Source organism: Lemur catta, chromosome 9 (assembly GCF_020740605.2).
Source record: "Lemur catta isolate mLemCat1 chromosome 9, mLemCat1.pri, whole genome shotgun sequence".
NCBI classification, from domain to species: Eukaryota; Metazoa; Chordata; class Mammalia; order Primates; family Lemuridae; genus Lemur; species Lemur catta.
In genome coordinates, this window is record NC_059136.1 from 95176730 (window position 1) to 95193011 (window position 16282).

The following is a 16282-nucleotide window of genomic DNA, read 5'->3' on the forward strand; positions in this document are numbered from 1 at the left end:
ACATTATGCTAAGTGAAATTAGTCACAGAAAGACAAATGCTGGATGATTCTACTTACATGAGGTACCTGGAGTAGTCAATTCAGAGACAGAAAGGAAAATGGCAGTTGCCAGGGACTGGGGGAGGGCAGAATGAGAACTTGTTTAATGAGTACAGAGCTTCAGTTTTGTAAAATGGAAAGAGTTCTAGAGATGAATGGTGGTGATAGTTACACAATAATGTAAATGTACTTAATACCACTGAACCTTACACCTAAAAATGGATAAAATGATAAATTTTATGTTATGTAAATTTTACCACAATTGAAAAATTTTAAATTCTAGTCTACCCCAAGATCATGAAGATTTTCTTATATGGTATCTTCTAGATATTTTATTTTCTTACCCTTCACATTTATAAATTTTCATGAAACTGATTTGAGGATTTGCTGTAAAATGGGGATTGTGATTTCCTTTTGTCTATAATGACATCCAATTTACTATAAAAAATTACTGAACAAACTATCCTTTCCCTGATCTGCACAGTGGCATGTGTGGGTCTGTTTCCAGATCCTCTTCTCTTTCTTTGCTGTGTTTGTCTTTCCTTATACAAATTGATGCTGTCTTCATTACCTTACATTTATAACAAATCTTGATAACTGGTACTGTAATTCCTCCAAATTAGTTTTTCTTCTTCAGGAATATTTTAGGTGTATTTGACTCTTTGCGTTTTCACATAAATTTTAGAATTAGGTTACTAATTGCCATGTAAAAAATTTTCCTGCAATTTTGATTGGCATTGCATTAAAACTGCAGATTAATTAGACAGAAGTGAGAACTTTATAGTATTGAGTCTTCCAATTCAGGAACATAGTGTATTTCTTTATCAATTTATATCTTTTTTTTTTTTAAGAGATGGGGTCTCTTAAAAACATAGGCAGCTATGTTGCCTAGGCTGGGCTCAAGCAATCCTCTCTACTCAACCTCCTGAGTGGCTGGGACTATAGGTGCACACCACTGTGCCTGACTAATTTATGTCTTTTTAAATTTTTCCGATAATATTTTATAATTTTCCAGATAGAGGTCTTTCCTTGGCCATCCCAGTGACCGTTGTGCAACAGACCCATGGTGAAGCCACCATGATGGCAGGGATGGAGGCTATGTGCACAGTCCTAGGACATGGCTCTGTCCCCCAAGGCTGCTTCAGCCACTGCTGCTCTTGGTACCCCCGTTCTTGGCCTTGGTCCTAGAGGGATCCAGTCCCTGCTGCCAATAGCAGTGACCTCTAGAATGCACACTTCTATTGGCTCTTCTTTCCTTCTCTCACTCTCTACATTCCTTCACTGTTGCTTCCCGGGATCACCTCCCCCAAAACAACCTGCAGGACCTGTTTAGCTCTGCTTTGGGAGGGCTCACACTAAAGTCCCACTTTTCACGTACAGGTTTATGAGAGCCTCTCTTTACTGCTGGGCTGGAATCCCAGCTCCATAAGACCTCCTAAATCTCTGCACAGCATCTCAGCCTCCCCACTGCCACTTGCTGATTGGCTTCTTGATTCTATGTTTCCACTGCAAATGGCAAGAAGCTGCATGGATACCAGGTCCTCCTCCGCACTCCTTTCTCTCCAGGACCTTGAGCCCTCAAGTCCTAACTGCCTGGGTAGCTCTCCAATGCCTCTAAGACCAATTTAAATGATGTCTTATCAAACAGTTCTAGTTGTTCTCAGCAAGACGCTCATTTTGTTCCAATCTAGTCTGCCCTATCTGGAAGTAGAATCTTGGATTTTGTTGTTGTTTAATAGAAGTAACTGCGACTGACTTACGGCTGCATTGTTCCTGGTTAAGTCTTACCTCTACCCAATCCAGGAAGACAACATGTGCACCAAGGAATGACCACATCACCCTGTACTTCCCAGTAGGTACCAAATGGGCATCTCAGCACCGTTCTGCATGTGTGTCTTTTTAAAGAAATTAGAGGAAGGATGATAGATAAGAATTGATGAAGATCTTTCTATTACCTGTCCTCGCTGAAACCTGACTTTGTTGTTTTGGGCTTGATGAAGCCTTCGTTTCCCAGAATCTCCTCTGGAGCCAATGAGGTTGATAAATACGTTGGACTCTGTTTCTGCGCCTGGCTTTGTGCCAGTGTGTACGTGAATCTCATACACCACCACTGAAACGTCAGAAATCTAATATTATATTTCTCATTTTTATTTATCTCTTTGAATGTAGTTGGAAACTCTATAAAGAAATCAGAATGTTCTTTAATCCAGTCGATATGAGTTTCTCTCTGGTACTTGGCCCCACTCTTTTACTTATGTGTACCCTCATTTGAATATACTCTCAGCTAGTTAATGTTTACCTCAGTCATACGGACTCTCAGCTATTCCCAGAACTACTGTTTCAAAATAATTATTGTTAGCAATTATGTACTTTCATTAACCATTGCACTTTCACAGTTATTATGAGACGTTGTATTTAAAAAAAAAAACAAAAACAAAAACAAAAAAACTCTCCTCTCTCTTAATTAGATGAAAGTGGCAATTTTCCCGCCTGAAGTTTGGCTGTTCTAATCACAGCTGGTCACTCATGCTGCTACTTCTTGGAGATTATTCTAATAATGGAGATTTTTAATAACTCTCTTGAGAGAGAAAAAAATACAAAGATCCTAGGGAGATGCAAATTTAAATATAATTTTTAAAAAGAACTCAGTAAGGTACCAGCAAATTATAATCCACTATATTTGACCTTAGAATTAAGGCAATTTCTGAGACTCTGGTAGAAGTCACTAATTAGAAAAGAGACATCTCTTGCTGATACTACTAATAAGAATAATATCTTGGACACAATGAGCACTTTTTATTCCAAGATCCTAGAACTCTTTATAAATCATACTCTGTGCAATTGAGCAGCTGCATTTATAGAAATTCACATTAACATTTTCCAAAGAACTCTGACATGAAAATCCAACAAGTAAGAAAACAAGGCGAGTGAGAAACATTGCCTGTTTCTATCATGCCTGACCTTTAAAAAGACAAATGTGGTATATTGGGAAATGGCATGAGCAGAGAAGATAAATCATTTTCTTTGTGTAGTCTTACATATTCTAAAACACCCTAGAGTGAAACCCAGCTGAGTTTAAGCAGAAAATTAGAACACTTCTCACGAATTTAGGACAACCAAAGAAATCTCTAAAACTATCTATGAAGAAGAGCTCATCTTACAACCTGTGGAACTGCCTAAATTGAATTAAGTCAAAACTTCTGCTGGAATCCCTCATGAAAACAAGCAGGATGCTTGTCAGGACAAACATGATTTGATATCTTTGTAGAGAAACCAGGTTTCTGTTTACTGAGAATTTTTTCTTTATTTCATGAAGAGTAAACTTGTTTGCAACTTTTTTTAAAGAGGTACATTTAAAATATTAAAACACATAAAGACAATTAAATGAATAGTTAAAGGTTTGAGTGGATTAATAAAATATGGCATATGTATACCATGGAATACTACTCAAGTACAAAAAACAACGGTGATCTAGCACCTCTTATATTATTCTGGATAGGGTTTGAGCCCATCCTTTGAAGTGAGGTATCACAAGAATGGAAAAAAAAGCACCACATGTACTCACCATCAAATCGGTACTAACTGATCAACACTAAGGTGCTCACACGGTAGTAACATTCATTGGGTGTCAGTCAGGTGGGAGGCCTGGGGGTGGGTAAACTCACAACTAATGGACGCAGGGCACACTGTACGGGGAAGGGCACACCTCTAGCCCTGGCTTGGGGGAGGCAAAGTCAGTACTTGTAACCAAAATGTTTGTACCCCCACAATATCCCGAAATAAAAAAAATATGTAGGACACAAACTACCCATTGACAGCACAAACAACAGCACTCATCCCTTCCTCAACCCCTGTACACACCCCTAACAAAATCACATGGCTTCCTGTTAACCTGCACATGGCCTCAGAGACTTCTCAACAGTGTTCCCAGAAACTGCTCTAAATTGATTAAATACATAAATATCAAGAAATAAAACAAAACAAAAAAGTACATTCTATTGAAATAATTCACAGAAAAAGAAGTAAATGTACCAGAAATTTAGAACAAGGTGGCTATCATAGCTGAGCACTGAGTTATTTTCAAACCACATAAAAGAGTTTTAAATTGGAAAATAAAGAAAACACAATACCACCTGAAGAAACAGACATTTTGCTAGAATCTGTAACACTGAATCTCTTCTAATTGTATTAGATAACGTAATTTACTAAGCATTTGCTATGGTTCTGTAACAAAAGCATGTAAATTCTTTTTAAAAAATGCTAAATTCATAACAATAAATTCTAACTCCAGACTTTTTCATGATCAATATAAAAATTTTCTTTAGCCAACTTAACCCAAATGGAGGATTTAAAAGAATGCTTAGTTAACATGTAACTGATATGCACCCTAAAATATCATGTGTTTTAAACAAACCTTAGCAAGTGAAGATTGCATTGAATCCTTTTTTCAGTCCTTCCCCTTGGGCATGAAATGCCAGGGCTCAATGCTGTTGATTTAAAGGCAGGGCCATATGCCCTAGCTAACAAATATTCATTCTACTGTAAAAATGTACAAGGCTAACAAATTATCTTCACCCAAAGAGAGAGACATCCCACATACAAAAAGATAACTCCTGAAGGAGCTTAATGTTAAGTTCAAAATGTTAAGTTAGAAGAAAACTTAAAATTAGCTCAAATGCTTGAAAAAATACAAGTATGGGAATCAAGATGTCAATGTTTTACAGAATAGAGGAGGTCGTTTTAGTTGATAGTTATTACTAATCAATCATTCTGACTACAAATAATCATTCTTAATACAATTTTAAGAAGTGGCTATTAATGTATCTATCACCATCATTTACCTAAAAGTATTTGAAACAGTCAATTTGTTGGTTTAGGTTATCCATATATGTTGGACATTTCTGCCAACATTTTTTAATGTTATTTTTACCATGGCTGATGTTAAATTTTTCTTTCTGACAATTAATTAGTCAGTAGCTTCAGCTGCTTATGGAAACCTTGCTCACTGTCACAAAGTTTGACAGAAGGACAGAATAAAACGCTTGCCTTCCTATGCCACAATCGTCATCCAATTCAATTGATGTTGTAGTATATAGTTTCACCATTTTTTCAGCATGTTTTTTCACTTGTTTGCAATGTCATCATCTTCAACACTCTCATCCTTATATTTGCCTATTAATTGTCATTTCAACAATTTCCCCATCTGTCAAGGAATGCATAGCACATTTATCATTGTCAAAGCCCAGCATTTTTTTGATGTGTGATTTCTTTAATTTATGTCTTTAACTTATGTATTCTTTGGGCTTATAAACTTGTGACTACATAATAAGATTTAACGTCATCTTATTAGTGGCACAAAAATCTTTCAAAATCTTCACCTGCAGGGTTATTTTCAAACATCTTTGTAGGCCAGAATCTTTGCTAAGTGTTTGTTAATGATGACTTAACAGCATCAACTCCAAGCATTAACATCTCCATAAATAGTATCATTAATGCCTGGATTCTTCAGCCTCTCTGCTTACTGCAGTAAGTACAGAATTAAAAATACACACACACACACACACACACATGTGCTCTTCATAAGGTCGTATAATTCCTTAGTCACAAGGATTTATTAAAAATGTCATATGGCTGGCATGAGGAGGCTGAAACAAATCCCCTAGTAGGATTTTTCACTAGAAGTTTAGGAGATGGACGTGCAAAGCATTTGTCCAGGAACAACAACTTGAAATTTTTCTTCCAGTCAAGTTTGATTGCAATGAATGAATTTAGTTGCTTAGTCTCCTGGTTGGTTATTGAACCAGTAACAACAACAACAACAAACAGAAAACACAACACACTTTTATTTTCTTGTTTACATGATAATGCACAGGTGAATTGCCTCCTCCTTGCAGCATCCCAGATGTTGGCATTTCCCACTCTCTGCTTCCCTGATGGGCAGCCTTGGCACACCCAAGAATGGTTAACCTGGCTTAGAGTCTTTGGTCTGAGAGCTCAGCAGTCATTACAAAGCTTCTCTGAAATATTCTGGGAAAGAACTTTTCTTCATCAGTAACATCTCTTTTTATCTCTTTTGGAAAATTCATTTTAAGTCTTCAAATTTTTAGTTTTTTTGCTATAATACAAACTGCATCCATGATCCAATTTCCAGATTTTTCTTTTGAAACAACTGTACTGAGCAGAGATTGCATTATTTTGGCTGTGAACTCTTATTTCCCTCACAGTATAGAAGGTCTGGCAATGTTTATGGGAGAACAGTCCCAACCAGACACCGTATGTGTCTCCCGCAGCTGTGTCAGCACCAGGTGGGGCAGAAGGACGCACCTGCGGCAGGACACACCAAGAACCAGAGACCACAGTTCATCTCCCCTTGCCACTCCTACAAGCACTGCTTCAGGACCGTGGCCCCAGGCCCGGGAGGAAGTGGATAGGAGGAGGTGCTCCTTAGAATCCAAGGGGCCCCTGAGCCTCTGTGCTCAGGGAGAAGGTACAAGAGCAGGTGGAAACGGCTTGAGACTGGTCAGTTCTATGTGCTTCCTCAGCTCCTCACTCGCTGCTCACCTGTGATATCCCAAATTTAATGCTAAGGATGCCTGCACCAGATGTCTAAGCCCTCAAATATGTGGGACAGAGAAATAAGGATAAAACTACAACAGGAGGGAGAAGGGAAGAGAGATGAGGGAGGGGAAGGAGAGAGAGCAATCACATGTACTTTTGTGTTGTGGGAAAAACTGTTAAAATTAAGAGCAGATTAAATCAAAATTATTTTGTATTTTACAGTAGTGGCCAAAGACACAGAAGTAGTGGAAACGAGAGTAGATCAGCAGGGAGGAGAAGCAGCAGCTGTTAGATTCGTTCTGCAACTCTGTCCTGAGATCCCAGCACTGTGCCAGATGCTGGTGGTGGAGCCCAGAACAGTGTGGGCAACACGGCTGTCCCCAGGAACTGGGCCTCACATGCTCACCTAGGGACAGAGCCGGCAAACAGGGGCAGTGGTAGCAGGAAAGTGTGAAGAACCATTACAGCCTAATGAATGGCAACAGGTTGGATAGGGCCATAGGCCCATGGGAGCCACCAGGAATCAGACGAGAGGGTACAGGGGCTCCAACAGCCGGGAGGTGACCACGTACAACTCTCAAGTGAGGAACTGCTGAGCCCGTTCCCATGGCCTTGACGTCCTCCCACCCCACCCCCCAGACCAGTGCAAGGATTATACAATGTAAGAAGAAGGCAGCCAGAGCAAAGCCCTGCCTTCTGCCATTCAGAACTGGAATTCTATCTGTCAAAAGATCATTATTATCCATCACAATTCTGGCAAACATACCAGGATACTATTATGAGATTGTCACTGAGACTTTTATTGCCTACATTTTTCCTTTTTGCCCTGAGGGCCCTGGGGCCTCCAGGGAGTGACACTTACTGCTTGGGGGAAGGCAGTTCTGGGCAAGCCTAGAACAAAAAGTTCATTGATTTCTGAAACAGACTGAATGAATCTTTGGAGAAATCGCACTTGTGAAAAACATGACTTTTAATTGTAACAGTTTTTGAAAAAGTCTTTTTTTTAAAAAAAGAGCATTTGAAAAAGAAGTTCCTTTTCTTTTCTTTCCATCTCCCTGCCTCCCTGCCTCTCCGTGTGGCTGGCTGACTTAGGCCTGAATGATAGACCAGCAATGGCTGAGGGCTGAGTCTTGGGGGCAGCCTGAGGCCACATCCTACTGTCCCAGCAGCCAGGAGGGCTGTGGGGGAGACGACAGAGCTCCCTCCTCAACTCTCACCTCCCGTTGCCAAGAGAAGTGTGGGAATGGCTCAGATCAGGGTGACAGCCCCAAAGGGCCAAATTTTGGGCTTTGACAAGGTTAGCGCAGAGTCTGTGGGCCTGGAAACAAAGCCATGTGTGGCGTGCGTTTTCCTCAGCAGATATTACAAGGGAGGAGGTGACACCCAAAGACAAACAGAATGAGATACTTCAGGGGAGGCCAAAGAGAACAGAGGGTGGCCCTCACAGCAGGTGTCCCTCTCCGCATATGAAGATGCTATCCAGGAACTAAGACATCCACAGGGAGAAGGAAAAGGGGCACAATGAGAAGAATCCTGAATTCATCAGTTTTAGACCAAAAGAAACCAAGCTTTATACTGGAAGCAACTTATCTTATTCTGAGTGAAAATGATTAAGATTTCTACCATCAGCGGAAATAAGGGCTTAGATTATTTTGAAGTCCAGTTCATCTGAAGTATAATTTACATGGAGTAAAATTCACTCTTTTAAAGTATAGAGTTCGATGAGTTTTACCAAATGTTTACAGTCTTGGAACTATCACCACAATCAAGACAGAGACTATTTCCATCACGCCAAAAAGTTTCCTAAGGAGGGATGTGGATTTTAATCAGTTATGGAGAATGAAAAAAGTTACAATTTTGCACCCCTCAAAGTTACCATTGTGAAGATTCAAGTCTACTACATGACAGCAAAAACAATGTAGATATAGTATAACCTGGATTATATCTAGGAAAATTGTCACATGCATGATGCTTGTCTGTTTTTTAAATGAATATATGAAGGAACTAAGGCCAATTAACTATTTACATAATATATTATATCTAGGATAGTTCTGTGATTTTAACCTGGATTCCATTTGAAGGATCACCTCCCAATATCCACTCAGGTCAAGAAGATTTTCCTTCCTTGGTGGCCCATTTCTGATCACCCAAGGTAGAACGAAGGCTGCTGACATTTGGTGGTGAGGGCAGCCCTTCGCAAAGTTAGCTGGAATGGAGAGGTTCAAATATGTAGAAATCAGAAGTTTATCTGTAGAACTGAATTGAGTCCTTCCCCTTCAGACTTCCATGAGTGCGTAGATGTGCACAGAGCATTAGGACCAGTGTATGTTTCGGGAGGAAAGGGCCACTGCTAACCCAGCACAAGACGTCAAGATTGAACATGAGTAAAGCGGTACTGAGGACCAAATACTGCTGGCCCCAGAGGTCAGTGTGCACAGCACCAGGCTGCTGCCTTCCCACGGTCTGCTGTTTGCCAGATTAGGACTTGCTAATATGTGAGCGTAGCCAGGCAATTTTCCTCCTAGATTCAGGCAGCCATTGCCGGAGAAATGCCTTAATTCAGGAAGCAATCTCCCTAATTTAGGGTGATCTTGAATAAAGCATAAAAGAATATTTGGCAATTCTGTTATTAAGGTCACCTGGAATTACCAGTGATCCGTTAAGCAACGGCTGTGTCTGCAGGATTGTGGTAGCCCAAGCTGCACCCCCCATCTTAAAGCACACTCCCGCGGGGCCTGCTCCCCGCTCTCCTGGTCCTAAACCCCACGTTCCCTAAGGGCAGGGCTCACATCTTTCTCAGGCCGGAACCCTTAGCTCGAGCACTGTAATATCTGCTGAATAAACGAATGCTCACCCCTCCACCCAGCAGTACGTGCTGTGTACTGCTCTCTGCTGGAGGCTGGAGGCGCTTCTCAAGTCTGAACCGGTGCCGTGGCAGCTCTTCGCCCGGAACCGTGCCTTCAACCAGGCCTACCTTCCCGGCACTGCGCAACCCAGCGCAGAAGGGGCTTCTCCACGGTGGTCACTGGAACTCGTCTCTTCGTTCCTAATGCTGCTTCTGTTCACCATTTCACGTCAGGGTCCACCCAGCTTCTGGCCCTTGGCTCTGTCCCCTCGTCTTGTGTCCGCATTTGCCAGTGAAATGGGCGATACACTTTAGCTTCCCAGGCTCTGACCCTCTCGTGGGGGCGCCGTCCACCAGTCCATGGAGTGACCGAAGAGGGGCGCCGGCGGGGACCCGGCGTCGTTAGTCTTTCATGCCAGACACGGTGCCAGAAGCTCCTCGTGACGGAGCCCATTTAAATGCCTTCCCATGTTCGTTTCCCGGTGTGACCCAGGGGTGTCATTCGTTCTCCTTCAGTCCAAACCGTCCAAGATTTCTCAATCTTCTCTGAAAAAAATCCTCCATTTATCAAATAAAAATATCATTCTTCCAGCTATACCCGTAACGTTGCAGACTTCTGTTCTTCGGACAAGGTACATAGTTCAAATTTCCCTGGGAAACTACCCATGGGACTTAACCTAGAGGGACGTGCCCCTGCGCAAGCACACCCAGGACTCCGAGGCCTGAGTTAGGGGCAAAGACCTTTACACTCCAGTGAAACTCATGGGACCTTAAATCTTAGGTAGGGCCTGTACTGGAAGGTTCCCCACTCAGGCCCTTTCCAACGTTATGTTTGGTCCCCGATTTGGAGAAGGGGGGTGGAAGGAAGGCCCCTGGGCCAGCGGCCCCCCGCCTCTCTCGGGCGGGCAAGCCATGCCCGGCCACGCTCGCTCAGCGGCCTTTCTGCCAGGCTGGGAAGCAAGCTCTGGACATGCTGCAGGTTCTGTCTACCTCGGGTGACATAACCAAATTATCACCGAGTTCAAGCAGAGGCCAGAAGGCCATGAACTCTTCATTTATGCTCCGTCTTTGTCACAGTGCATCCAGTATTTTCAGTGAACATAGGTATTTTTTTCTGGACATGTTCCTAATCAGAATAAAAAAAATGTAATTGTGTTTGGGGGACGTCCGTGGTCCCTGAGCTTTAGCCGTCGGTAGTAAACAATAGGAAGGCCTTCGCCCGGGGACGCCTCGTGGGCCGCCGCGTGGACAGGCGCAGACCCCTGGGGCCTCCGGCTGAGCTTCCCAGACGTAAAGCCCCGCGCTGAATCCTCCCTTTGATATAATTAATGGACTGTTTTAGTACTTTCTCTCAGGTCACCAAGAATTAAGCTTTCTCAGCACTCACTGTGGTGCGATCACGATACAAACGGCCCAAAGACATCAGCTCTCAGGAGCAGATGGCAAATGAGATTCGGCGTCAAACGTGCAGACAGTTCATTTCCAGGCTGTGCTGAAGGTTTGTGATCCGAGACCGTGTACAGTGGCGGTTTGGGCTGAATCCTCATGTGCCTCTTGGTTGAAAATATTTACCTTACTGCTGAAAAGAGGTACCTATGAGCTGCAGAGGGAAAAGGAGCGCTGGCCGCGGTGGGGAAGGGAGTGGGATTTCTTGCAATTTCATAGAAAGTTGCCAGGAGGGCATCGCAGGAAAGGCCCCTTGGAACAAACCTGACCGAAGGTGAAGGAGCTGGCCATGCAGAGGCCTGGGGGAGGCCCATAGCAGCAGATAGGGGACAACGGGCAGGGGCCTGGGGCTGTGGGGACAGCACACCTGGGCCACCAGGAAGTGCTGAGGGTGAAGTGGGGGACGGGTAAGGACCCAAGTAGGGCCTTGTAGGACATTGCTACGACTTGGCTTTTATACTTAGTAAGTTAGGAAATCTTTCTAGGGTTGTAAGCAAAGAAATGACATAGTCTGATTGACATTTTAAGATGGTCACTCTGGCTGCAGGCTTGAGAACAGCCTGTACTAAACCTACAGCACTCTTTGTGATACCAATGTTCTCGTGATAGCAGCTAAATGCTATAAAGAAAGGAGGGCAAGGGAATCAACTCAGTGTGAACTGAGTGCCTTCTGTGTGACAAATACCTTCTCCACATGCTCTCATGCTCCTGATGAAAACCTCATGGGATGGTCGTGGCTCTGGTTTGCCTGGAATGGTTCCCACTGACACCCGCTGTCCCAGTACAATTATTCACAGAGCCTTCTCCTCTCTCAAAAAATTCCCAGTTTGGATGGTTAATTATACAGTGATAATTCTGATAATATATATTATATGCCCCATTTCATAAACAAAGCAACTCTGACTCAGAAAACCTATGTCACTTGCCCAATTCAGAAAACCAGTGATGGAGACCTGGATTTGAAGCCAGTCTCTGCTTGTCTGAGCTGCAGTCCTCTCACGGATGAAAGGGCCTTTCTCCCTCTGAAGCCCACATTTCCCCTCCAACATGGACAGGTATTGTGATAAAAGCTAAAACATTAAAAAAGCTTGTTTTTTTTTTTTTAACTTAGCTTAGTTGTTATCATCTAAAACTTGCTGTAAAACTTGTATCAGCATACATTTAGAAGAAACAGAAAATCAAAAATCAGCAAGCTTATTTTCTCACTACTTAAAGTTTGATAAATGCAACTATTTTGAAGTAGACACCTTTCAGTTATGATGGTACTTTTTCATGCATTCTCAGATAGTTATTTCTTGATGTGAAGTAAACCACTAAGCAAACCTCCTGCCCACTCGCCAAAGTCTGGCATCAAACATTTATTCACCCATACATGTGGCCTCAAACCCACCTCCCATCATCATCCATCTCTCCTGGAGAGAGGCCGGACTTGTGAGGAGGCCACCGGGAGCTGAGTCGGCATCTTACCAGCCCTGGGCATCCCTGCCAGGCCATTAACTAAAGATTCTTAAGGACAACAAACCAAGGGCGCTCAGCCTCTCCCTGCCAACATGGCAGTCAGTGAATAAATCAGAGGAAGGGGTAGAACAAGCTCAACTTAGCAGAGCTGGCCTCTGGGAGGAGATCACTTTGATCCCACTGGCAATCTAGCCCAGCCCCCAAACAATGGTGGCTTATAGACTAATAGTCTCAAAAACTCCTTTCTTTGAAAGGAGTCCTTTCTTTTGAAAATATTCTAGTAATCTTTTGAAAGGAAGAGGCAAAGTCACAAAATTAATTAGCTCAGAATGTAAGTGCCAACTGCATGGAAAAATCACTCTTTTTGTGCTACTAAATTAAAAATTATACAACCCTCAAGTGTGTCCTTAGGACTCTATCCAGCCTGGCAACTCCAAGATAAGTATTAATAGCTTAATAATAATAAAAAACTTCCTCTTCATCACTTCTTGTGTTCTTTCCTGGGTTGGCTTCAGAATGCTTCGACAGATGGATGGACAATCCCAAAATATTGAAGGTCAATACTGCCTTATTCCTCTCAAACCCAACCCAAAGAAACATCAATTCATTGGTTTTGATCTGCAATGGGATTAGTAAATAATGTTATAGGAATAGGAACCTCTGGGTGGCACCAAGAATGATTTTCCAAAAGGTGATACTCAACGTGCTTCAACTGCTCCTTGCTCACCAGTGAGTTTTGGTCTCTAATTAATTCCTGAACATTGGAGTGTCATCTCCCCCCAAATGAGAAAATATTCAATCTGGGGGAAAGGGACAGCTGTATTGACCTATCAGAGCCTGAGAAAAATGAGAAAACTCGACCATATTAGCTCTATATACCATTATTACATTATATTATTTTGTTGGAGAAAATGCCTTAAGAAATGGTTGATGTGCTTCAGTTAAGAAATTACCCCTTTAAATGGGAAATGCTAATGGCTAAAGTTTCATTAGTTAGTTTGGAGAAAGAATGAACAAGAAAGATGCAGGGGAGACATGCTGAGCCTTTACTGCTGCTCAAGTTAAATGAACCCAAAATCAATAGTTCATTTAAGATACAGTGCAGTTTCTTTTGTATCAGATTTTTTTTTTAACTCACACAACTGCCTTCCACATTTTTTTGCACGTAACAACTTGTGCATACATCACATAAGAGGCAATTGAAAGAAATACAAAATGGTTGTCGAACAGAGTTTAAATAAAGTTCATTTTAAAATAATACAGCTTTTAAAAATGATACAAATTGAGAAATAGCTATTAATAATATAATAGGCCAATAAGATTTCTTCTGTTTCTTATTGGTACCATGGATTTCAAAACTCTTCTAAACATCATTTTTTAAAAGTAGAATTGATTCTTAACAGATTAGCAACTGCATGAATAGGATGGATAGATCCTAGGATATGCAGGGTGAGAACCAGGCTTCTAAGTCTCTTAGGACCCTTTCGTCTTCTCCACTTCAGCATCTTCTGGACATCCCTGGACACCACTGCCACCCTCACATGACCGCAGGACAACTAGGAAGAACCATGAGGATCTGGAGCTTTATGGACTGTGGGCCAAATCTGCTGGCCACCTGTTTTTGTACAGTCCTGGAGTTAGAATGCTTTTTATTTTTCTTAATGATTTAAAAAAATCAAAAGCATAATACTATTTCTTGACAAGTAAAAGTCATAGGAAATTCTAGTTTCAGTGTCCACAAATCAAGTTTTATTGGCACACAGCATGCCATCTGCCTCTCGACACTGGCAGAGTTGAGCTGTTTTGACAGAGGCTCTACAGCCCACAAAGTAAGTATAAGGTACCCACTGTTTGGCCTTTTACAGGAAAGGGTGCCAGCCCTTCTTCTAAATCACCTTAATTATCTTAATTATTTTAATTATTAACACATATCAGAAAAAAATAAAATTATATACCTGGCAAAGGTGCTTTCTTAGTTCTCACAATGGGCATTTCTTTCCATAAATCTCCATCGTTTTCATTCTCAGCTATCCAGGAATCAACGGTTAAACAAAATAGCTCATGTGTGGCTATATTTTCAAGTCTAACTTCTTCCAGATACCACCCGGGATCCTTTCCGCTATTGTCATGTCCAATGCGTATTTTATAGATTTCACCAATATCCTTAAGATTAATCTGCAACAAAAAGGAGAAAAGGAAAATTAAGACTCCCTAAACCTCCAATTTGATTTTTCAAATTCCAAATTCATATTTAATTTTAAACTCAGTATATACTTTTTTATCACTAACACTCCTTACCAATTTCCCTTAGAACTAGTATTTGTAACACCATGAAATGCTGTTCTAAATGGTGAAGCATGTATCCACTAACTGAGGGCAAACCAACAGATTAAATCCAGCTAGTTTCTCTTACATCTTTTTCTTTAGCAACTCATCATTACTATCTTGCAAAATAAATATTTTATTGCAATTAGTAATATATAGTACTGATTCAGTGATTAGACCTGAAGGAAAAGATAATCTAATCATCTAGTGTTTATAATAGATTGAATTTTCCCATTAAAGTGAGATCCTGAGGAAAAGAGATATTAGGTGCTCCTAGATTTAAACTAGAGTTAACCAGACAGCCCTGAAGCAGTCTGAATTTGTATTGGAAAGACTGTGACTTTGTAACAGTGTTGGTAATGTGTTATACCCATTTGTACCCCATAAAAGAATTAAGGAGCTAGTACAACAAATATTGTAATAAATTATTCACTATTCAGAATAAGCAATATTTCTCTTTTGAAAATTCCTACAGGGGTCATGTGAAAAAAAAACTGAACTAATATGTATTCCACTAGCTTTCTATTTCTGCCATAACAAATTACTACAAACTTAATGACTTAAATAAAACAAGACCCAGTTACTGTCTCCCAGTTTCATGAGTCAGAAGTCCAGGCACCACATGGCTTGGTCGAGCCTTTGCCTAAGACCACACAAGCTGAGATCGTGGTATTGTTTGGGCTGAATTCTTCTTAGGAGGCTCTGGGAAAGATTCTGTCTCTAAGCTCATTCATGTTGTTGGCAGAATCTGGCTTCTGGCAGTTGTAGGACTGAGATTCCTCTTTCCCTGACCTGTGGCCCTCTTCATCTCTGAGTCAACAAGGGCACATCAAACCTTTTTCATGCTTGGAATTTCTGGCTTCCCTCCTACTTACCAGCAGGAGAAAAATGTTTGCTTTTAAAGGTTCAGATGACTTAGAATAGGCCCACCTGGATAAACCAGACTAATCTCCCTATTTTCAGGTCAGCTGGTTAGTGACCTTAATTACGTCTGCACGGTCCTTTTGCCATTGGAGAATAGCACATACATAAGAGCAAAAACAGCCAAAGATCATGAGACCAAAGTTCTGACTGCCGTACACTACAATCAGAAACAGTTTAACCTGCCTTCTGGCATTGTGTCACCCCACCACCACCACAACCTGCAACGCTTTTCTCCCCTTTGGTGTTGCCATAAACTTTCACGTCACCACAGGAAGTTACTCCAGAGTTTATGAAGGCCTGTCACCTTTCCTACTAAAATATTTTTCTTGGTAATATAATCTTGGGTTGCTATATTGCTGATAATTTTTCTGAATAAATTCTGTCCTGTAGCTAAAATGCTCTTTGGTATGGGTGCATAGAGACAGAATTCAACAAAGTCGAGCTAAATATTTGGGTCCCTCTTACTATTTATGGAACAATGTCGTTATAGAAATTCTCACCACATAGAAAATCTTAATATTGGTGCTTAGTACAAGTAAATACAGGACTCCCAAAACCCTCTCCAAAGTTCCGGTGAGTAGGCAGTGTGATAGAATGCAGTAGCTACACTCCAACCTGCACCCTGAGGCAAAATAACACTGTCACTGCAACCCCAGGTTTTGAATTCAGACAGACCAGAATTTGAAA

The 16282-nt window shown here is 41.5% G+C and overlaps 1 protein-coding gene across 1 annotated transcript in view; it reads right to left on the reverse strand.

Moving 5' to 3' along the window:
• Positions 1-16282, reverse strand: part of RP1 (RP1 axonemal microtubule associated) — a 310551-nt gene that overhangs the window by 17947 nt on the left and 276322 nt on the right. Inside the window, exons 26-27 of the mRNA XM_045560987.1 lie at positions 14302-14521; positions 1995-2149 (exon numbers count right to left, since the gene is read on the reverse strand). Coding sequence (XP_045416943.1) covers positions 1995-2149; positions 14302-14521 — 375 coding nt within the window. The remainder of the gene's footprint in view (positions 1-1994; positions 2150-14301; positions 14522-16282) is intronic.